This window comes from Aulonocara stuartgranti (genome assembly GCF_965226115.1).
Source record: "Aulonocara stuartgranti genome assembly, chromosome: 11".
NCBI classification, from domain to species: Eukaryota; Metazoa; Chordata; class Actinopteri; order Cichliformes; family Cichlidae; genus Aulonocara; species Aulonocara stuartgranti.
In genome coordinates, this window is record NC_138947.1 from 16,758,984 (window position 1) to 16,782,942 (window position 23,959).

At 38.2% G+C, this 23,959-nt stretch overlaps 4 protein-coding genes across 4 annotated transcripts; 3 read left to right on the plus strand and 1 right to left on the minus strand.

The window, feature by feature from the left end:
- Nucleotides 1-5,991: 5,991 nt before the first annotated feature.
- On the minus strand, nucleotides 5,992-7,535 carry LOC309716434 (uncharacterized protein). The gene is made up of 4 exons (XM_082550233.1): nucleotides 7,487-7,535; nucleotides 7,330-7,381; nucleotides 6,856-7,006; nucleotides 5,992-6,738 (listed from the first exon to the last, which is right to left on the minus strand). Exons 2-4 carry the CDS (start codon nucleotides 7,367-7,369, stop codon nucleotides 6,162-6,164), a joined length of 768 nt encoding a protein of 255 aa, XP_082406359.1. The 5' UTR covers nucleotides 7,370-7,381; nucleotides 7,487-7,535; the 3' UTR covers nucleotides 5,992-6,161.
- A 2,459-nt stretch (nucleotides 7,536-9,994) lies between these two features.
- apoa4b.2 (apolipoprotein A-IV b, tandem duplicate 2) lies at nucleotides 9,995-11,687 on the plus strand. Its single transcript, XM_082551666.1, has 4 exons — nucleotides 9,995-10,056; nucleotides 10,146-10,197; nucleotides 10,399-10,549; nucleotides 10,687-11,687. The coding sequence occupies exons 2-4, from the start codon at nucleotides 10,158-10,160 to the stop codon at nucleotides 11,261-11,263; spliced, it is 768 nt and encodes a 255-aa protein (XP_082407792.1). The 5' UTR covers nucleotides 9,995-10,056; nucleotides 10,146-10,157; the 3' UTR covers nucleotides 11,264-11,687.
- A 3,562-nt stretch (nucleotides 11,688-15,249) lies between these two features.
- Nucleotides 15,250-17,472, plus strand: apoeb (apolipoprotein Eb). Its single transcript, XM_082551665.1, has 5 exons — nucleotides 15,250-15,313; nucleotides 15,599-15,664; nucleotides 15,763-15,916; nucleotides 16,010-16,297; nucleotides 16,380-17,472. The coding sequence occupies exons 2-5, from the start codon at nucleotides 15,622-15,624 to the stop codon at nucleotides 16,723-16,725; spliced, it is 831 nt and encodes a 276-aa protein (XP_082407791.1). The 5' UTR covers nucleotides 15,250-15,313; nucleotides 15,599-15,621; the 3' UTR covers nucleotides 16,726-17,472.
- Nucleotides 17,473-20,962: 3,490 nt separating this feature from the next.
- Nucleotides 20,963-22,213, plus strand: apoc1 (apolipoprotein C-I). The gene is made up of 4 exons (XM_082551670.1): nucleotides 20,963-21,086; nucleotides 21,552-21,621; nucleotides 21,720-21,858; nucleotides 21,947-22,213. The coding sequence occupies exons 2-4, from the start codon at nucleotides 21,567-21,569 to the stop codon at nucleotides 22,005-22,007; spliced, it is 255 nt and encodes an 84-aa protein (XP_082407796.1). The 5' UTR covers nucleotides 20,963-21,086; nucleotides 21,552-21,566; the 3' UTR covers nucleotides 22,008-22,213.
- Nucleotides 22,214-23,959: the final 1,746 nt, after the last annotated feature.

Consider the following 23,959-nt stretch of genomic DNA (forward strand, 5'->3'; position numbering starts at 1 on the left):
TGACCTTAGAACTGAAGAAGCTTCTCGGATGAGAGGTGAAACATCTTCAAGTAACTTAAAGAAGTCCAGACGCTTTTCTTTGCAAACTCCTTTGACTACGATGACCTGGATGACTGAGAACCTTCAGAGACATAATGGTATAGTATTCACAGTAGCAGCTGCCATGACACCGTATAATAACAAAAACCAATGATGCGTGTGACAGTGGTCTGTTCAACTTTCTGACACCTAAAGGAAATAATTTTATCTTGCTTTGAAACCAAGCTGTTCCACATTCTTTGAAGCAACATCCTCATTTTCACTTGTTTTGTTTTTTGCTTTTTTTGTTGTTTTTCTTCCCTTTTAGTTAAGGCATTGTATGGTAAATGGCCTGCATTTGTATAGTGCTTTTCTAGTCCCTAAGGACCCCAAAGCGCTTCACACTACATTCAGTCATTCACCCATTCACACACACATTCACACACTGGCGATGGCAGCTACATTGTAGGCACAGCTGCCCTGGGGCGCACTGACAGAGGCGAGGCTGTATGTCTGTCTGCTTTAGAGCCACATGATTTAGACTATCCCACATGTTAATAGAGTTTAACATAGGTGCAAGTGCCTATGCTTGCCCCCACTCCCCGAAAACAAACAGAATACAAGGACAGACCACTGGCTGTAAAAATGTGAAAGGAATGAGAGATGTGCATCAGAGATAAATAAAGGCTCATGTCCATATGTGGGTTCCTGGAAAGGGGGATAATGGTAAGTGTTAATGCTGGTAATTTGCACAAACATCTCTGATGTGGTGGATGATTGTCATTACCCAGAAAAACACTGTTGAAACACTCAGATAAAATTATTTCCCTTTGTTAGAGCAAAGATAGGCATTGTTCTAGAACTGAAAGAACCCATCTGCAAACATACAAAGAGGCGACCGACTTTATTGGTTAACACAGAATAGATCTAACAGGCAAGGCCTTATTCTGGCTTTTGGTATAATTTTGAATAATAGAAATTAGAGGTAATGTTGATATGGTGAACTACCATCATTGCAAGCACTGAAATAAGTTTTCTTTTTATTTGCTGCCATTTTATTTTGTCCGCACACATTCAGTTCCAATAAACTCTGCCTATTTCTGTGCATTCAAAATGATGTTCAAAATAAATTATTATTATCCACTGACAAAATGTTTTACTTTTTACTTTTTAATTAACATTACAGCTTTATTCTTTGTAAATTTGATAAATTTAACTGGTTGTACTTGTTATCATCTAACTTAGTACAGCAACATTTGTGTGCATCTTAACCTGACCTAACTGCAGTCCAGAAATTTGAACCACTAAAAACATTATTTTATTTACATTTTACAATAACAACAAATTTGTATAACATTTAGTAAATAATGGTTTATTTGCTCAATAAAATTATTAAAAGGATAAAATAAGCTTTTATTAATAATTATTAATGATCCAATAAAATAATGCTTCATATCAACATCATGTGCACTTATGGTGATGCAGCTTGACTCGGGCCTATTTTCCACTCTGAAGAATAAGGAAAAGATTTTTTTGCAGTCAAACTACCAGCATTTACGCATTCTTTTGTTCAGCACAGTCCCCAAGAGTATTACCAGCAAAGCACCCCCACAAATCATCACACCTCCTCCTCGATGCTTCACTGTGGGAGCCATGCATGTAGACCATCCATTCACCTTTTCTGCATCCCACAAAGACATGGCGGGTGGAACTAAAGATCTCAAATTTGGACTGATCAGACCAAAGTGCACATTTCCACTGGTCTAATGTCCATTTCTTGAGTTTTTTGGCTCAAACAAATATCTTCTGCTTGTTGCTTTTCCTTAGTAGTGGTTTCCTAGCAGCTGACCATAAAGGCCTGATTCACACAGTCTCCTCTGATCAGTTGATATAGAGATGTGTCTGCTACTAGAACTCTGTGTGGCATTTATCTGGGCACTGCTAACTTGTGATATCTGACGCTGGTGACTCTGATGAATTTATCCTCAGCAGCAGAGGTGATTCCTGGTGTTCCTTTCCTCGGGTGGTCCTCATTGTGAGCCAGTTTCGTCGTAGTGCTGAATGAATCTTAGGACTGCACTTGGGGACACATTCAAAGTTTTAGCAATTTTCTGGACTGACTGACCTTCAGTTCTTAAAGTAATGATGGACTGTTGTTTCTCGTTACTTAGCTGATTGGTTCTTACCATAATATGAATTCTAACAGTTGTCAAATAGGGCTGTCAGCTGTGTACCAACCTGACTTCTGCAAAACACAATTGATGGTCCCAAACCCATTAAGAAGACAAGAAATTCCACAAATGAACCCTGACAAGGCTGAGCTGTAAAGTTGAAACCATTTCAGGTGACTACATCATAAAGCTCATTGAGAGAAAGCCAAGGGTTTGCAGCAATGCCAAAAAAGCAAAGGGTATCTACTTTGAGGAATCTAAAATATAAAACATATTTATATTTATTTATAAATTTTTTCTTTGGTACAATTCATATAATTGATGTCATCAGTATGTATCTACAGTGTAGAAAGCAGTGAAAATAAAGAAAAAACATTATATGAGAACGTGTGTCCAAACCTTACCACTCGATGGCAGTGTAACCTTGTTTTAGGACAGAAAACCTTCATGTTTACAGTGTCACGTGGGGCATTGTAGTTGCTTGGAAAAGCTGTTGTTGTTGTTTTTTTCTTTTAGAATTCACAAATTAACATGACCTAAAAAAGTAATATGTAACAATGTAACAAAAGTATTAGACTTCAAAGTTTTTTAAGGAAAATGACCAAGTATGAGGTACATCTGTATGTATTTGAGTATTATATCTGTAGGCTAAGCATTTAAGCCTGTAGGAGTAATTTTAACAAATAGAATGACAGTCATGTAGAAAAGTTGTACTATTGATATTCATACATATTCTGATTTTAATAGCAGAAAATGAATTATGAACAAACCATGAACAAATAAGATTTATTACCATACCATAACAGCTTTATTTATAAAGCACTTTAACATAAAACCAGGGTTCACAAACTGCTGTACATATACAAATAGCATAAACACAACAAAAGAAAAATAAGATAAAATACAATAAATAACTAAATGAATAAAATGAAATAAAACATGTTAAAACAAATTGAGCCACCCCCTTAAAGATAGCCAAAGGCTTCAGCTAATTAATATGTTTTAAGAAGATTTTTAAAGTCAGAAAGATAAGTTTTCACAAATTACCTGAGGGGAGTCAACACCAACAGTCTGTACAGCATGAAGGACCATGTCAATAGTTTTAAATAAGGCGTGAGGCTTACAGGAATTAGCCTGCATAATAGCAGCAAAATGTTTTCTCTTAACAGTTTTCTGATATGAATTCCAGTAATACTGTAATATTTGGTATGAAAGCTGAAGTTTATCCTTCTTCCATTTACGTTCAGCTCTCCTAAACTTTCTTCTGACAGCACGGGTGGCTTCATTCAGACCTGAACCCTTCAGCTTAAAGGGGGCCACCGACTGAGTAAAACCATGAGCTGAGCTCTTCTGGATCATTACATATAGAATCAGGAAGGCTGCTGTTCTGATGAAAAACAACAGAGAACTGACCAGCAGTGGATGGGTTAAAAATACCACCGCTCTGAGCAACAGCAGGAGGATTAACTTGAGTACAAGGAAGGGAAACCTCAAACAAGACAGGCTTATGGTCCAGCCATACAGCATCACAGACCTCTAAGTTAAAGACCAGTAAACCGCGAGTTAAAACAAAATCCCATATTTTTGTGTAGGCACAGACACAGGTTTTGCGAGTGTACACTAAAAGAGAGTAAACTCTAGCACACAAAAAATAGCCTAAATAGCACAAACAAACACAACAGAAACAGGGCTAGATGGCAAGCCAAACACATTGGTGCCATCTTGGGCACAGGACCAAGATGCTTGATAGCCATCACGTGGGAACGGCAAAGCTAGACTGTGTACAAAGGGAGGAAATTCAAGATAGAAAGTGGGCCATACAATAAGACAACATCCTCTTGGAGCAAAGAAAACTAAAAGTCAGTGCTTTGAAATATTTTGGTCAAAACCATGACCTGAAGGGTTCTGGACGAGCTGCCCATGTCAGGAAAACACCAGCATGGCAGAATCGAATGTGTTCCTCTAGGCTGGTGACTAGGACTGGTCAATATAAATGTTTAGTTGCATTTACTGCTTCACAAAGTGGTAAATCAAATATTTAAATAATTGATCATTGCCTCAATTATTTTAAAAAAAAAATCCACATTTAGTTAGTTTTGCTTAATATACTCTGAAAACTTGCAGAAAATGAAAAAGAAAACCCACAAAAACATACGAGGTTGTTTTATGATGTATTTATAGGGGACTCTGAAAACTTCCAGAGCTGTAACAAAACATTTCCAGTAGAGGTACAGTTGGAGGTTTAAACACTGGCATGGAAAATGTGAACATGATGATATGCTGCATACAACAGTTTTCTCATGGCAATTTCAAATGATTCTAAATTCCAAGTACTAGGTGAAATTGTTGTGTTACATTTTTCTTTCTTGTCAAGAACGTCTCTTCATAACAACCCTGCTCTAAAGCATGGCCATATTCATATGATTGAGAAACAAACGCCATGACCTGAGATCATTTCTAATGATCCAATGACATGCGATACTTATCTTATCACTGCTTGTCAAGCAGAGAAGAAAAGGTCTAGTAACAACCTGTTATCTACATCAAAACAAAATCAGATCGCCGTTTGCTTTCGTGGTGTGCAAGGCAAGATGTGTCTTGTTCGGGGGAAAAAAAGAAAAAAAGAACCTAGTGGACTGTGTTGTAGAGTTTAATGGGAGCAGATACCAGCAAAGGCTCCTTAACAATACCTTTTGGCCATTTGACTGATAAGAGAATCTGAATAGTCCTTTTTGCTTCCCACACAAGTGCTAATGAGGTATAAAGACAGGCTGAAACACAAACATTTGTAATCAGATTTGCATTTCAAAAGTCTCACAGAGCTTTTAGAGCAATTTGAGGAGCGTGTCTCTCATTGAATGCAATCCTTATCACTAACTGCATTTAGGGAAGAATGGATGCTAAGGATTTATGTAGGACAGACCTTTAGACATACAAGTAAATTACCCATTGAATCAGTCAAAAAAAAAAGCAGAGCAGTAGTAAATAATCAGGAAACAGATGTTTTGTGTGTGTTGTGTGTGCATGTGAATGCGTTGTTATTGTTATTGGACTCTAACCCTCCACGTTGGATGCTGGCACTGTCAGTAGGGGCAAGATAAGAGGGATAAGACCAGGCGTTATACAGTTACAACAACAGGGGTGGGGGGTTCAATAAATGCAAAATATGTCAAATTTCATGACAATGTAAAATCCTAAATTCTTTGAATCGAAGGGATTAACTTCTTAGTCTCTTGGATTACATTGGTCAGCTTTTTTTTCAGTTTTGCTGTTGATATATGTAATGTGTAGTTTTAATGGCAAGCACTGAGAAGAACAAAAGTGCCTCTGGAAAAACTACAAGCCGAAACTCTTGCAGAAGCCAGGACATGTTAAGACATTGGAGTCAAAATACTTTTTGCCTCCTGGGGGAAAAAAAGAAAGAAAGAAAAAGCAAACACATGCATGAACAGACACACACACACACACACACACTACTGTTTCTTGTGACCCCGTGTGGTCCCTCCATCTATCTGTGCATCACTCAAACACATGGAAGAATTCACTGTTGTGTGCTTTCAGAACCACTTCTCATCATACTTTGTCATAGTTTGTGTTGAAACAAGATGTTTCGCGATGAGATTTCTTTCTAGAGTTTCACTTTATGTAAAAGAGAGAAGTCAATTCAAAAGTTAGCCAGATGAATAATTTCCAGATTTTTGTATTTATTTCAGATAACTTAGTGAAATTACAAAAGGGTCACAGTTTCAAACTTCACAACACAATAAAAATGGAATATTTACATTTTTGATAAGTGCAGGGATTTGTTTTAATATGTTTGCACTTATCCATAAATAATGCGGTGGAGGGTGGGGTGCAAACACAATATTGTTTACAGTACAAGACAGATATTCAATTATTGTATTTCTTCAAAACAGAGGTAGACCAGCAAGTCCGGTATCTTTGAAAATGATATAGTAGATGGAGGGTGACTTAGTTTGTGTTCACAAAGGACTGGTAGAGGGACATGAGTTGGGCCTGGAGGTCTTGGGCATAGGGGTCAAGCTTTTCCTTAAGGTCTTCTGCATAAGGGGCAACCATTTGTTTCACCAGGTGCGCTCTGTGAGTGAGCTCTACATGGACTTTTTCAGTCATAGGGGCAACACGTTTTTGGAAGTCCCGCAGGTGCTGGTCCACCTTCTGCTTCAGGTCATCTGTGTAGGGACCCAGTTGAGACTGCAGATCCTTTACACTCTGCTCCAAGCTGGTCTTTAGCTCCTCACTCTTCTGCATCAGGGTGGTCCTTAGGGCTTCAGAGTCCAGGGAATCTGCATAAGTAACCAACTCTTGCTTGAGCTGCTCCACTCTCTGATGAACCTGGGTCTGCATGTTCTCAGTGTAGGGCTGGAGCTTCTCCTTGACTGTGTTTAGTTCCTGCGTGACACGTTCTCTCAACACATCAGCCTCTGTGGTAACTTTGGTGATCAGGTCCTGGGCTGCAGGCTGAAGCTGTTCCTGGAGGGTGACTGCATACTTGCTGGCTAAGTCAGCGCTTTCTGTCAGCCGGGCACTAGAGGACAGATAGTGATTGCCAGATCATCAGTGGCTTGAATGACCCCATAACAGTCATGAGGCATATGCCCATCATAGGGCCAGTCATGCTAGTGCAGTGTGTCAAAGAACTTACTTGACCTCTTGTCCAATTGGAGAGTTTCTTATCATTTGGAGTGTATCATCAGCTGTCTGTGTGGCCTTGGCAATGTAATCCCAGAAAACATCGGTCAGCACTTCCAACTGTGGCTTGGGAGCATCAGCATAGAAAAGGTTGGCATGGCAGCCTGTTGGATGGAAACACGCGTGGTGTGAGAACAGTACAGATGTTCAGTTAATTATTGCCATTGCCATTAACGTTGAACTATAATCAGAAAGTCTTGATGCATGCTCAATCATCCAGGTAAGGAAATCACAAAAAGTTGATTCTGTTCATCTGGACGTAGCGTTTTCAGTGAGAAAAAGGTTTTGTCATTCATCCAAGTGACTTCTTTAGTCTCTGTGAGAGACTCATCCAACTGACTGACACTTGGATTCTTTCAGTGAAAATGCTACGTCCAGATCAACAGAATCACATTTTTGGGATATAATTAAGAAGCTTGGAAATTACCAGAGAGCGCTGCGACGACTAGTACCATAAACACCTTCATGACTGCAACTAGCTGAAAAACAATAACAGTCTGATTAAGTTTTAAGTAGTCTTAAAAAGGTCATAACTTTTAGATTTGCCTCTTAAAATATTGTTTAAAATGTAGTGAGATTCTCACCTGCTTTGGGCTTGTGTATCTCTTGAGGTTTAGTGTATGTGTGTTGGAACAGTGCTTCCGTGTATATATACTGATGTCAGATGACAGTAATAGTTAAGAGCACAAAGTCCAGAAGTCCTTGCCGTGTTGTAACACCACTCCCCCCCCCCCCTGGTTACTATTGTGGTAGCACTTCTGGATTTTAGTATTCTCCTAATGTGAATACATTTATCACTCAACAATAAATCTTGTATTAGTTCTTCTCTCACCCCTCTCTATAAAGTCTTTAGGGTATCATCGGCTTATTAACTGCCCACATTGCTGTTCAGCAGTACCAGCCTCTAGATAACTTCAGATAACTTTGGTATGCTAAGATTAGTGGACTTTGTATGAGGGTCAGTGTGACTTAAGTAGTATGAGATGCTTAAATGGTTTCTTAAATTGAAAACTGTGGTTTAAAAAGACCTCAAAATAATCATGTATAATAAGATTTTCTTTCACTTCTACTGAACACTTCATAGGTACATTATTTTTTAGCTACTGACATAGTGGTACCTTATTCCTTTGATTGGCATAGATACTAGGGCATGTTAAGTTATTAAAAGAAACTGTTAGAAGAAAGAGTAAGTAAATGTTATTTCCAACTCTCTGGAATGACTTAAAATTTTCATCATAACGACAAGCAATCATTAAGGGTGGAAGCATATCTGACATATTTACATGAAGCACGCAAAAAGCAATTTTCTGTAAATAAGACCTGTCTATGAGATGTATGCATAATGTTGTACATCATGAATTGTGCAAAATGAATTGACCTGCAGGAGTATTGAAAAACAATAAGGTTTAAAAAGAGAAATGTACTGCTTTTAGTGTCAAAAACAGGTAGAAACGGTTTGATATTTGAATTCCCTAATGGAATATTAAGGTAGAGGTTAAAAATCTACATTCAGTTACAATACAATATGCCAAATGTCACTATCCATAGTAAAAATGTTTTATTTTCTATAGCTTAGAAAAGTAAGTGACACCTGTGAAAGTAACTATTCTCCCACAGGTAGTTTCAGTTGATGCTGATATTGTTTATATTGTTGGTAAGACCTGAGCCCTTTATATCAGGCAGGGACAGCTCAGTAGGTAGGGTGGTGGCCCCATGATCAGAAGGTCAGTGGTTTGAATCCACTGAATGGCTAACCTGAGGTACCCCTGAGCAAGGTACCGTCCCTACACACTGCTCCCCGGGCGCCCAATGGCTGCCCACTGCTTCACAGCGTGAATGGGTTAAATGCAGAGAGGAATTTCTCCATTGGGATCAATAAAGTATACTTTCTTTCTATTACTATTATATGACTTCTCTGTGCAGACTTCTAGGTCTGCACAGATAAGACCTAGAAGACAATGACATAGGTATCACCAACAAATCACAATATACTGTTTAAGTAGCTGTTATACGTTCACCAGTAGTTTTATTGGTTACCCAATTTCTAGTACTAGATTGGATTCTATTGTACCTACAGAACTGTCTTAATTCCTCATGGCATATATTCAACTGCTGGAAACATTCCTCTGAGATTCTGGTCCATACTGACATGAAAGCATCACACAGTTTCTCCAGATTTGTTGGTTGTGCTTCCATGATGCAAATCTCATGTTTGACCATTTTCAAAAATTGATCTATTGGATTTTTGGACGGAAACGTTAATTTGTACTTTTGTCGGACAATTTTTTCAGCTTTATAAATAGTCAAACTGCACTCACAGTACTTTATAGAGGTACCATTTTCAAAAAAAAAAATTCTGGTAAAATTGAGATTCAAGTTTCATACACATACACTTGAGAAAAAGAGAAGAACAACAGGGAAAAATGAAATAATTAATACTCGGGACTCCAAAGTGGTTTCTGGCAATTGGACTATGGCATGTCTGACGTGAAACAGCAGTTACTTTGGCCTTCACAAGCTGACAGTGCTCAAGTCTGCTAACCTTTGGTCAGACTTACACATAGGCCTGCTGAACACTGCCCTGACACAGAAGCAGTGTTGCTGGCAAAATGTAAAACTAAGAGAGACAATAAAATACCTACTGTACACGTAATCAAGTAGGACAACAAAGACATTAAAGCAATAGACTCTATCTGTCTTGGCAGAGAGTTATCACTGACTTGGAAAAAACCTATCAGCTAAGTGATTACAGACTAGCCTGTGTGGGTCGGTTGAGGTTAGACTTATGGATTTTGTATCACTCTAACAGTGGTCAATCATCAAAATACAGCATTCGAGTAGTTTTTAAATTTAAGACAATAGGTGTTCTTGGTTTTTTCTTGTTTTTTAATGGACAACTCACAAATGATGACTAATGTGTACTTGTGTATATTGGGGTATACGCTCAGTGTGTATTCGTGTCAAAGAGGCGTGCTGCATGGATTATCTGGCACAAGATGTCAGCAAAGATAGCTGAGTGAGGCAAGGTGACAGCAAAGCACTAATGTTTGGACTTTGTGATCATTGCTGTCTGCCTTGCTATATAAGCCTCAGTTCCTCACCAGTTTAATACAAGCACTACCAAGTGGACTTACAGATACACTAACAAACTCAGGTAAGATGGAGAGCTAAAAGAATCTTTCTTTGACTGTTAACTGTGTTGTTAACATGCTGTGGTAACTAACTGGTCTTTTCTTGTTACAGTGTCTAAGAACCATGAAGGTCCTTGCTGTGCTCGTCCTAGCTGTTTTCACTGGTGAGTATAAGAAAAATCATTATTCTACTATAAATTTTGGCTCATGAGAACATATATACATAATTAGCAACTATTCCGCTCAAGATAAAGAAAAACGTTGGTGATCAGTGAATATGACCTGTATAAATGTCAAATCCCAGTGAATATACAAAGCTGAAATATCTGCACTACTCTGAATTTATTCATGTCTCCATTAAACAGGCTGCAATGCCAACCTTTTTTATGCTGATGCACCCAAGCCACAGCTGGAGGTGGTGACTGATGCCTTCTGGGATTATGTTGCCAAAGCTACACAGACAGCTGAAGAAACCGTGAAGATGATTAGATCATCTCAGTTCGGACAGGATGTCAGGTAGATCATACAAAACTTGCTAATTATGTTAACAGACAACAAATTATAGTATTGCCTAAAATATTCAGGATAAGCTAGAAATATAACTGCGCTGCCTTGTATTCACTAGCTTTTTTTTTCTTCTTATTTTAATCTAGTGCCCGCCTGACAGAAAGTGTTGATGCTGCCAACAAGTATGCCGTCACCCTCCAGGAGCAGCTTCCACCTACAGCCCAGGACCTGATCACCAAAGTCACAACAGAGGCTGATGTGTTGAGAGATCGTGTGATCCAAGAGCTGAGCACAGTCAGAGAGAGGCTCGAGCCTTACACTGACAACATTCAGACACAGGTCCAGCAGAAGGTTGAGCAGCTCAAACAGGAGGTGGCCACCTACACAGATTCCCTGGACACTGAGGCCCTGAGGACCACCCTGACGCAGAAGAGCGAAGAGCTAAAGACCAACCTGGAGCAGAGCATGAAAGACCTGCAGACTCAGCTTGGTCCCTACACTGATGACCTGAAGCAGAAGGTGGACCAGCATCTGCAAGACTTCAAGGAAAAAGTGGCCCCCTTGACTGAGCGGGTGCAGAGTCAGATTGCACAGAGAGCCCAGCAGGTGAAAGAAATGGCCACCCCCTATGTTGATGAGCTGAGGGAAAGGCTGGACCCATATGCTCAGGACCTCCAGTCTCGTCTCACCTCCCTTTATGAATCCTTTGTTAAAGCCAATTAAGTTAACATCCACCTCACATGAAACAGAAAAAAGTGCATCTAAAGTGCATCTAAAGAATTCCAAATACCAAGGACATGTTCCTGGTATCTGGAATTTAAAAAAAAATCAGATGTTGTTTGATATATTTACAGTTTTAAAAAAACAGTTGATACATACAAAAAATATGTGTTGGTCTGTGACCACAAACAGTTTTCATATGTTATAGAAAATAAAGTGAAAGCAAAACTATAATTTCTGAGCCTGTTGTCTTATTTGAGTCAAGGTGATGTTAGATAAGTGTGGGTACCTGGAAAATATATTTCTTTAAACTTTAACACAAGAAGTAACTAGACAAAATTTAAAAAAAAAGATTTGTATCATGACCTAAGAGATTTGCGGTTTGTTCATGTTAGTTGGCTTTAAAAGCACTTTTTTCAGGACTGGTGATTTGATGACTCGTTAGTAGCTATTATAGAAAAGTTTTCATGCTATAAAGTACATAGATCTGTATGAGGTTTTACTTGTAGATTTGGGCAACTTGGACAGCTGGAAGTAAGCTTGTACATTGTCATTTAGCAAAAATCACTGGTTAAGCTTTCTTGTTTGTTCAGTAGCTGCTTGCAAAGGTTTGGCCCACCGGCACACCCCTGTTAGATAAAATTGTGGGTATTGGACAGGGCATGTTCAGGTTTGTTTCTGCAAGTCTGGAAGTTCATAAACATCTCCAGCTCCCACTTTGTTTTCGCTTTTGTGCCTCCATCCCCGCTGCCAGATTGCTCCCACGCTGCCTTACCCAGTGGCAAACAACATTCCTCTGCTCTGCCCCAAGCTGTCACAGACTCTCCACAATGTTACTCTCCAAGATCAGCTAAAGTTTACAATATTATTCTTACTATTATTAAAACATAATATCTTGGTTTAAGAAAAACTGTATGACAGTGGAAGAAAAAAATAGGAGAAAACAAAAAAATGTTTTGAGCTCCTGGCTCACTTTTAATTTTGTTCACTTTGACACAGAATTCGGTTGAAAAAAAAATACAACATAGACAAAAAAAAGGCTGTGTCATTCTGAAAAGCACATGCTGGTACATTTCACATGAAGTGCTTTCAGAATTAAATATGAGGGGGGGTTAACCCCTCTCTGAAGAACTGCACTGGCAAATTGTTCAAAAGTGCAAGAATGACTTTTCTCAGTGTAAAGCTCCAAGAATTACTTCAATAACTCATTTATTTAATCAGTAGAGGTAATTAGTGATTGGCAGCATGAAAGTATGAAAATGTAATTATCTTTCTAGTGATAAATAAACAAATAAATAAATAAACCTATTTCCCAATAATATCAACTGACTTTGTTGGTGACCAAGGATGAACATGTTGCTGTATGATCTCTGTTGCTGGATCCACATATGAGGCTTTATTAATTTAACCTGAAACACTGAATGCAATGTTGGCTTACACTTTCACTCTCAGAAGTCTGCAGTGTAACTTTTGGTTATGGAAATTCTGCTGTTGCAAGCATTTGATTCGAGTCAGCATGCTACAGTCATGCCACTCCCCCTATCAGGGATTCAAACCACAGATGTTGAGGTTGTGTGGGTTGTGTGGTTTTATAGCTTTTAACGTGAAAACAGGCATTAACTGCAGTAACCTCACTGACTCATCTAAACAGATGACTGCCTATTTAATGGAGTGAGATCATCCCAACCAAAAAGTCAAATTCCTTAAACTTTATTCAAGTGAACAACATCAGGGTTACTTTTGTTCAAACTGTCTGTTGCTGTGAAACAAAAAAGGAGAAGCCGTTACAGTAGGGATGAATGTGCCAGATGTTTTATTGTATTACCTCATAGTTCCTCTTGTTTCTCTCTCTTTCACTTCTCCGTCTGTCTTGTTGATCTTTGTCCTGATGGCATGGCAAAGTTAGGATGAGACTGAGTTCCTGCAGTCTGGCCACTTGTTACACGCATAGTCAAGATGGTCTATTTTTTTCTGCAAGAATAGTCACAAAGCCTCTTGTCTGTATTTGTAATCACCAAGATGAAAATAAGTCTTAGTAGCTAATGTTGGAGACTGTTGCATACAAACTGTTGAACATGCTCCTCATGGAAATAAGATCCCAAATGTTGCATGACAATGTTTTTGGTAGTAAGTTGTAATTACTTTGTGTTTGAACAAATGAACTGTAGTTGAACATACAGTATTTTAGCTTGTGACTCCTGCAGTGACATACACTATACCCGTTTTTGTCTTGGAATAAGGATCAAAAGGTCTTTACTTTAGCACAGCTGTACCTAAACCTTGACTTCATGACTTCTTTCTTCTCATTGTTCTCCCCTTTTAAGGAGAACAAAGGATTTTTCAAATACCTCTATACAGACTGACCTCTTTGGGTTATCATGTTGTAATGTTATCACGTAAACATGTTAATTACCTGACCAAACCCATTTGAACTTTGGCCCTAATTACAAAAGAGACAAACCAAATGGGCTGACAACAAAAAAGACAAGGCCCGAAGGGCAAATGTCATTATACGTGGGCAAGAGTGAACTCATCCTGCAACTTGTTCGGCAGAAATATGTGAATTTTATCAAATGTAACAATAATAATTCACAGCCAATGCAACAACAAACCTTTAAAGCTTTTAAAGCAATGTAAATGCAGGAAAAATATGCACAATGTCCCATGACTGTTCTGTCCTGCTGCTAAACAAATATTTGGTGTTTAACAAGCAGGGGTAAGTAACTTCTTTCTACACCAAACTTCCTCTGACTTACACCAGTTTCAAAATCCTGGAAATTTTCAGAATACAATTGGTTGTGAAAGCCTTCAACATAAAACCCATGTTTTATTTTTTTCCTCTGTCACATCTGTATAATTTAGATCTTTTGCTCAATATGTTCACTTTGTTCATTGGATTTATTACCTGTAATCCTTCTTTTGTACAGCGGGCATGTTGAGGGTTACCTAATGTGTCCCCGAGTCTGAACATGCTCATCATGTTGGGGTAACGCCTTCTGGCACTTACTGGATATTTGCTTTATTTTATGTCTGCACGAAAAAAAAAAAAGATTTAGAAACTAGAAAGTGGAAAATACATGGAGGTGCATATGATATGCAAACAGTAAAACCACTCATACTATATTCAGTTGAATGTGAGAGCAGGATTGTCATGCAAATGTGCCATGTGTTTGGGGGTTGCATGTCTATATGGGGTGAAAAGGTGAGGTGTCAATACTGTCTGTGTATTTAGATTGAAATGCATCTGTGAAAGGCTGCTTTACATCCTGGAGCCGAAACATGAGGATTTGTATTCAGGGAGCACATGGTGATAACATCAAAGAAAACATGCAAAGTTGTGAACAGCCTCCTAAGTTATTCAAGCATCTGTAACAAACCTACAATGAGCACTAGAGGGGGGGGGGGGGGGACTATTTGCCAAATGGCAATACTGCAATAAAAAGGTTAGAAAAAGGAAAAACATACAAGTGATTTGCGAAATAAACTCCGATGACGCTATCTAAAACTTGTGTTTCTGCATGCTCACAAACGGTTTAATTGTTTTGGCAACTGTTCAAAACAATTAAAAACGTATGAGTAGGCTACTTTAATAGATTGTGTAGGTTATGGCTTTATTTCTATTTCATTTTGCACTAATAATCTATACGTCAATAAGGGCATTAAATCTCTGACGGAGAAACTTTTACTCTAAAGTTTTTATTTTTTATTTCTTCAGATACTGCTTTTGCTAATAAATCTAAGAATAAAAACGTGAAAACTGAATAATGTGACGAATATTTGTCGTTGCGTTGAACGTGGAACTTTTACCCCGTTTGTTCTCGTGACAACCAGATTGCTCAATTCCCCCTCCAACAAAGCACACCGTTTAGGTTTCGGTGGCACGTTAGGCAGAAGAAAACATGATTATCTGCAGACAAATCAACATCATCATCACCATCGCGCGAGCGTGCCCGCGCGATCGCTCTCTGCGCAACACGCGCAGAGACAGCCTCCCAGGGCTATAAAAAACCCCAGTCACCAACTAAAGAGCACGGAGGAATCTCAACCTCACAGGTGAGTGAAAGACGATAGAAAGAACGGAGAAACACGCTGTCCTCTTTTGTTTGATGCCAAGTCTTAGAAATTATGAAGTTTCACTTTAGTTATTGGCTGAGTTTACTTTTGCACATATGTGTTAAACGTAAAACTCGCGTTGTTTTTTTTTGTTTTTTTTGTTGTTGTTTTTTTAATTTCCAGTCCATATCGTAGTTTATAAAAACACAGTAAATAGTGTGGAAGATGCAAATGTAAATGTTATTGTATTGCTGATTTTCTGAGCGTTCCTTATGCTTTTCATAGGTGTATCTGACTGTCTAACAACCATGAAGGCTGTAGCCCTGATCCTTGCTCTGGCAGTCATCACTGGTAGGTGGATTTACTTGCTGGTTTAGTATTTATCAGTCACACTTTATTATATTTGAGTTACTTTATTTATCCATGCTTTCTATGTGTGCCCATTATAGGCTGCAATGGCCGTGCTGTTCGCCAGGCTGAAGCCACTAAAAATCCATGGGAGGAAAGTGTGGATCGCTTCTGGGAGTACATTGCCAAGCTGGGCCAAAATGCTGATGGAGTTGTGGAGAACCTCAAGGCCTCTCAGCTCAGCAGGGAGTTAGAGTAAGTGAAGCTGAGCAATTAATCAGTACTTTCCTTTGTTTTTTCTTGCACTGAACTTACATTGATTAGTGTTTCTTGTTCTTCTGCTTCTAGCACTCTGATCACTGACACCATGGCAGAGCTTGAAACATACAAAAATAACATTCAGACCAAGCTGGTTCCCTACACTGAGACCTCCACTGCCCAGCTTTCTCAAGACGTTCAGCTTCTGATCAACAGACTGCAGAAGGACATGCTGGATGCCAAAGAGCGCGGCACTGAGTATCACAGTGAGCTCCAGGCTGTGGTGGACCATAACACTGGTGATCTCGAAAGCCGCATGAACAACTTCATCCATAAACTGCAGAAGCGCCTCAATAAGGACATTGAGGAGATTCGCAAGTAAGTTGGGCAGAAACTTTTAGAATTCTCTCTTGCGTTTAGAAATATAAACTTTAATCGAACCATTCCTTTCTTATTTTAGCACTGTGGCCACCTACATAGGTGAGATCCAGTCCCGTGCCTCCCAGAACCTGGATACAGTGAAGGAGCATGTTGAGCCCTATGTCCAGCAGGCCAATGACAACACCAATAAGAAGCTGAGTGACATCACTGCTATGTTGCAGACACAGGCTGAGGGCCTGGGTCAGCAGCTGGAGACCCAGGCTGAGGGCATCAGGACCCAGCTGGAGGCCACTGCAGAGGAACTGCGCACCTCAGTTCAGGGGAAGATTGAAGAGATGACAGAATTGTTCTCCCCCTATGCCACCAAGATCCGTGAGCAGTTTGAGGAGATTGTAGACAAGATCAAGGAGTCAACCACTGCCTAAAGAGAGACTCTGAAAGTGGTAGATGGTTGGTGAAATGGCTACACTGCTGATTTCTTTACACCCAGGTAAAATGAGAAAAGGAGAAAGTTGCTGATGATCTTTACACTGAGTGTTCTAGTGTTCAGGATATGGGGGTTGAATAGAGAGACAAGGGAGGATAAGGTGCAGAACAGTCAGCAGGTGTGTTCTTCCTTCTGCACAGTCACCCTTTCTTATTTTCTCATTGACTCCCTTAATCAGTGAACACAAGCACCACAGTCAATAACAACCTTTCTTATGCAAAAAGACAACAATTATTTGTAATATCCTTTGCTTTTCTACTTTGAATTAACTGTTATATCGGTCTATTCCCACAAGTTTTTGTATTCAATTTCTACATTTTGTTTGGTTATTACCGCAGAGTTTCAGCTTGAGCTTGAGATTTCATCCCGTTATCCTCCGATGCACATAACAACAATGTCTTTCATTTCAATAAATGCAGTGAACAACGATCTCGTTTCTTCTAGAAGTGATACCGAACCAACAAAAATGAGTCCTGTTTATTGTTGTTTCTGTGTTGCACTTCACAGAGAAATGGATCGTAAAATTACTTGATGCAAATAATCAGTGAGTAAAATGTAACACCTGTCTGTACTTCACAAGTGTGGTTAACATGTTGTATGCCCACCATGCTGCTCTCTGTAAGTGCACTTTCTTTAACTGCAGTGTGCTGAACAGTGCTGAGTAAATAAAGAACCTAGAAAAAAATAGTTCCTTTCACTGTTTTTCTTATCAAACATTAATGAGCAATCTATTATTTAACTTTGGGTTCAGTTACACCTGATGAGTGGAAACAGCTGATGCTGTTGGTGACTATTTTAAATAATTACATTACTGCTTTATAATGTAGATGAGATGCAATTAATGCTTGGAAACTGGATTATTTTGCATAATGATGCTATGGCATTATAAAGTATAACATGTCTAAAATCATCTTTAAAAGAATAGCGGTCTTGATGGCTTTTACTAGTAAGATTATCAAGCCATTTAAAAAACGTAGCGCCCCTGTGCTGCTGTCACATTGTTACATTTGGCAGTGGTTACATAAGACCATGTGAGTATTTATATAATGGCTTATATAAAGCAGGGGTTAGCACTGTTGCCTCATGTTAAAAAGGTTCTGGGTTCAAAGACCAGCTGGGTCGTACTGTGTTGCTTTTCCTTGTAGTTAAGTTTCTTCTGGGTGCTTCAGTTTCCTCCCACAGTGGAAAAACATGCTTATTAGGTTACTTGACTAATCTAAATTGCTCATTGGTGGAACGCATAAAACATGATGAGTTATATGTCTCTACTTGTCCATTTTGTGATTGACAGGTGACTTCTTCCTGGTGTAAAAGTGTTAAAAGGGATGGGTTCAGTTCCAAATCCCCCCACCTACATCCTCCATAGCAATCATAATGGATAAGTGCAATAACAAGAACATTTGAAATTAAAGCCAGGCTCCCTGTCTGTTCCTCTACTCCACCATAAGCATCAGGATTCTTTTGGTTTGCCTTCCTTGTTCAGCCACCCCCTTACATCCCTTAGTTTACCCTTTTCTAGTCCAAACTTGTTAAAATCTCCCTTGAGATTCCTTTCTCTTGATCCCAGCAGGCATTTGGGAACATTCTGTGCCACAGATTAAATTACCATTGAGGTGATGGTTATCTTGCCTAAAATTTATTTTATAAGTAAACCACCACCAATATAGAATAAGAGACTTTGACATATATAGAAAACTGCTTATTTTTTCCCATCTTTCCCCGTATTTTGTCCAAAACCTTTTTCAACTAGCGGTTTTAGTAGTGTAAGAGGATTTTAAGAACAAAATTATGTTTTTTAACTTCAGTTCAAAGGCACCATTCACAGGAAAAAAGGTGGCTTTGGCTGTCATACGCTGGAAATGGTCCTTTAAATGAAAAAGGGTAAAAATGGCTGTTTAAACACAGCATGATTTTCTCTTTGAAGTTTGAGCCCGAGGCCAGTAGGGGACACCATTTGTCCCCTGTTCAGATTTTCTTCTCCACTTGAATCCAGGAAACACAAAGATGCAGCTGTGTTTTCTTTATTGGGAGAATAAGTAAACTATACGTGCCACATAAAGAAACATAAACGGTGCTTCGAGAGCACACATTTTTGAGGATTAAGTTTCTGCAGTCGCGACACAAAATGACTTTAGAAATTTCACATTATTTGATAAAAATACAAATTATTGTGAATACAACCTGAAATTAAAAGCAATACAAGAATAGTGAAACACAATAAAAGGATTCTTGATGAGAAGTATAAGACTTGTCCATGTTCCTGCCACACCAAACGTTGGATTCTAATGGAAAAACTTTGATAACACTCTACTTACTTTCCCTGACTTTCTACTTTACTTTTTTTTTTTTTTCAAAATAATCATCAGGTCTCTCTGATACAGAAAGTTATATCTATTTTATTCTGTGTTTTTTTCCCTGAATTGACTAGATTTAATCCGTTTCTTTTCTCTTCAAAACATGTTTACCCTTTCTACCAGTGCTAAAGGGCATTGAAGAGTGACTAATGATATGACTACGTGTTTATCCTCGGTGAAATCACTTCTTTCAGGAACCAGGGTTTATTTGGAACAGACAAGTGAAACTCCTACAGTACACAGTCAACTGTGTTAAAGGATCAGTCATGGATGGTAAAAACAGGAAAACCACAAGCATCCTGCTACCTCAGCAATTCGGCTCTGTCTGCACTCTAAGTGCTAAGAATTAAAGGAAAAGAAGAAGGGAAAAAAAGCAGGTGCTATCTAGCCCATGACTGCTAGTAACCCCAAAAACATCCCTGCAGAGATTTTACCTCCTTTTAAAACCCCCACTCTTCTCACCATCCTTTTCACCTTCTTCAGAGCTGGCACACAACATCAGTCACCACAGGGGCCTTGGCCAAACACAAAAACAGCCCTCCTGTAAGCTTGTTATTCCAAATTGTGAGCACACAAGACATGCACTTTCACGCCCTATGCCTCCTACAATTATTCAAGAGGAGTTTCTGTGCACGCAAGCTCAAGCTCATAAATAAGCCCACCAGCCACTCCATTACAAAAGAGATGGAGATGCTGAGGCATGTTAAGTCGTATTTAAGTCAATTAGACCAGTCATCATAGCAGTAACACCTTATAGGCCAAGTCATCAGCAACAAATGGACATTGGCCTTTTGCATCAGACTGCTTGCTGTGAAAATAAAATGTTAAGCAATGAGGTCTTTGAATTGGTAGATGCAGACTTCCTGGCTCTAACTCGGCTCATAATAGGGATTACTGCAGTTCATTCAACTGTACTGTTTTTCCGGTGCAAACTGACAAATTGGAGCATGTATAGTTTTGTCCACTTACTCCTCTTATAAGCAAGGGGAGGTTTGTATAAGACAGATATGAAAAGAAGAACTTTATCTGCTGCTTTTGACTTTCTAAAACCAAACAAATAACAAATGATGTCATGTTACATCAATGTTAATGTTCATTAGGGTTGAGCTATTATGACACTATCCGTAGGAGTAGAGGTGGAAAAAAAGTTGCTGAACAGTTATTTAATGATAGCAGTTAAGGTTTGCTCCAACCTCTAAAATATTATGTAATATGCAAGAAAAGAAAGAAAAAAGGACATTTCAGAGAAAGTTTGTGTTAAAAAACGTGCACCATGTATCAAAAGCAGGCAGATTTAACCAGTATCCATTGCAGTCTAGTCACCCCACATTAAAAAGTATTAAAGGCAAAGTGTTTGATACAATTAAACATTTAGCCAGAGCTTCAGGTCCAAAGGAGGTTCCAAATGGTCAGTTGGTGATGATTATATCACTATTGAACTATTGTTCTTCTACATCATATCTCACCTTATCTACTAAGCTGCTGTTTCTGCCATGAATGCACATATCTTCATATCCTTGTGATTTGATTTTTTCAAAAGTATATATACACATACTTATATTGTCTTTATGCTTTTCAATGTCTCTCATGCTTTTTTTCTGAGTACTACCTGTAAATAATAATTACACATAATACATCACTTCATGACTGTAATCTAGAGTCTCTCTCTCTCTCTCTCTCTTCCTCGCTCTCTCTCTTTTATCACCGTGGTGGATATCACACAATCTTGCTGCATAATAAATTTGAGCACGTCTCTATTACAATCAACATATCTTCATGTAACTCATGTGCTGGTCAATAAAAGGGGCAGAGACGACTCAAGGTCACCACTCGTACGTGTTGTCTGGTGTTTGCGTCACTCTCCTAAAACCAAGCGCTTATAAAGAGGGACGCACATAGGCTTTTAAAGGCACTTGATTTTTTTCTCTTCTGAGACAAAAAACAGGTATGTATATTTTTTTTATTTATATATATATATATATATATATATATATATATATATATATATATATATAGTATTTTATAGGACTAAAAAAGAATCTTTTGAAAGTTTATTAAAGATTGCAGAGACATGCACTTTAGTAGACAAAGAGCATGAAATAATTCAAAACCTTTGTTTGTTTGTTTGTGTTTTGCGTGTGTGTGTCTGTGGTTCTTTTTGTTTTGTTTTGTTTTCTTTAATAAAAATATCATGACCAAATGTGCTTTATCGGTAAAATGGTCAGTTTTTTAAACTCAAAGTAGAGAAATAACGGACGAAAAGTAAAAGGAGCTGTCCAGTCACCTTGGTGCTGACATGCAGAGGCGCAATTTTTAAAGAAAGATAAACGTTAACTGTTTTCCACTTTCATTAGTGATCCTCAGCAAATGTGTGAAAAAAGACAAAAATCTGTCCCTTTTATATTCTCAGTCATTTACAGCAAAAATGAGACTGTACCTTGCAGTTGCCGTGCTGATGCTGGCTTTTGTGGCATACACAGGTAGGCTACTTGGCCTTAAACATATCCTGTTCCAGTCATACTGTTCTTATTTCACATGATGCAAATTTCCCTCTCTTTGAATATGCCTCCATCTACAGAGGCCCAAGACGATACCAGCTTTACGGACAAATTTGACAGGTTTGGTCAGAAATTGACTGAAATTGGCCAGTCCATCGCTGAAAAAACTAAGACTGCCTTCGATGATATACACAACAGCGAATTTGGAACCAGCACCAGGTACTCTAACATACAGGGAATAAGAAGATTTATTCATATAGGCACACACACAATTCAACGTCATCTAACTCGTGTTTATTTTGCCCAGGAACTGGTTCTCAGATGCCTTTGAGAAGATGAAAGCCAAATTCGGGGAAATGAGTCAGTAGAAAAGCGGACAGGAACCTGTCGCTAGCCAGCAACCAGCCTAAGATACTCACTCTGCTCGTGGGTGGCCGATATTTCACATGTCATGTTGCTCTACACAGACTAAATAATTATATTACCTGTAAAGAGTGTAATCTTTTATTTTTTTTTTTTTTGAAAAGTGCAATAAATAAATTGCAAATATTTTAAAACATAAATTGTGGGTGATCCTCAATTTGTGGCCATGCAAAGCAAGAAAACATGACATGATGTGTGTGTGTGAGTGTGTGTGTGTGTATGTATTGTTGTATTCACTGATTAAAAGAGTTCTTGATTGTACTGTGGCATGATAGCAGTAGCATCTTGTAGGTCAAGTCAACAGCAACAAATGGACATTGGCCTTTTGCATCAGACGGCTTGCTGTGAAAACAAAATGTTGAGAAATTAGGTCTTTGACTTCCTGGCTCTAACTCAGGTCACAGTTACTATAGGTTATTGCTGTAGTTCATTCTCCTTTTTTCATTGCAACTATCTGACAAAATGGACCACATAAAGTTTTGCCCACTTACTCCTCTTTTAAATGAGGACAGGAATGTTTAAACCACAAAGAAGGAATAAAAGTCTAAAGAAGGTAGGATGTGAAAAAAAGGAAAACAAGACAAAAAGGACAGTTTGAGCAAAGGAAACAAAAAAACATTCACGTCTGTTAGATAAACTGCTCAGCATTGTAGTAAGCACTCAGTTAATTTAAAAGCAATCATCTAACATGTAAGTAATGGCGATTGCATATTTCAGCAGAATGTTTTTTTTCCCATTAAAGTTTTACTGTTGCTGATGCATAAAAATAAAACTTACTTTCCCCTTTTATTAAGTATGTGTGTGGTACAATGAGACTTTTAAGTTAAAAAAAAAAATTTATACAATTGCAAATGTTTTTAAGTCAGACTTCTCAATTCTTGAATCAATGAACAACAGAAGTTACAATAATGCAAACAAACAAACAAAAAAATATTTTCAGATACAGTCTGATCTTAACAATTTACATAATCTTTACAAAGACAAATTTTTATTCAGTATTCAGTGCAGTCTAGTCATTAATTATTAAAAAGCAGTAAATCACTTTTTCTTTTTACACAGTTTGAAATCTTGGCCACCACTCCAGATTTTAAGGAGCTCCCAAATAGCTTGCGTCAATTGTTAATAATTATATCACTACTGAAATATGTTATTTTACGTAATGAACTGATCCCTTAGGAAAGTACATATCTAAATATATTCAATATACAATTTAAATTTGATAAATATTTCTGTTTTTTTAATCAATGCATACATTAGAATACATTTCATTACAATTAATGTCGTTCAGAAAGTGCTGTAACTAAGTTCATAGATTTAATTCCTCCACTGTTGCCATGTGCCAACACAAGCTACGTAAACACTATTCCCAAAGACATTGATTATTTTATTAGTACAGTTACATCCTTGCTGCATATGACCCTGGATACTCTGGATACTCCTCTGAAAAAGAAAACCTAAAATCAGAAGTAAAATCAGAAGTAAAATCAGAAGTACTTGTCAGCCTTAAATGAGAACCCAAAGCTGAAGATGAAATTCTGTCTCATTAATGTAGAAGATCCTCACTTATCCTGGAAAAAGAGTTTGTTGCTCTATAAGTAAGCACCTGTAAAGCTAGACCATCTTTCTGCTTGTCACTGATTGAAGACAATAAGGACAACCTTGGGTTTTTTGTTGTTAGGCTGACAAAAAGTCATAGCTCTGTTTAGCTAATGATCAATAAAGCCAGTAGTTAATTCCTCTAATGACTTCACGAATTCCCACACAAATACAATCCTAAAACTATTAGAAACACGGATTTAAGATCTTAGTTTTGTTTGGCTTTTCTCTTTATTATTGTTGTCTTTACCTCACAAGATAAAATATCTACAGCCAACAACTGTTGAGATTTTTTGACATA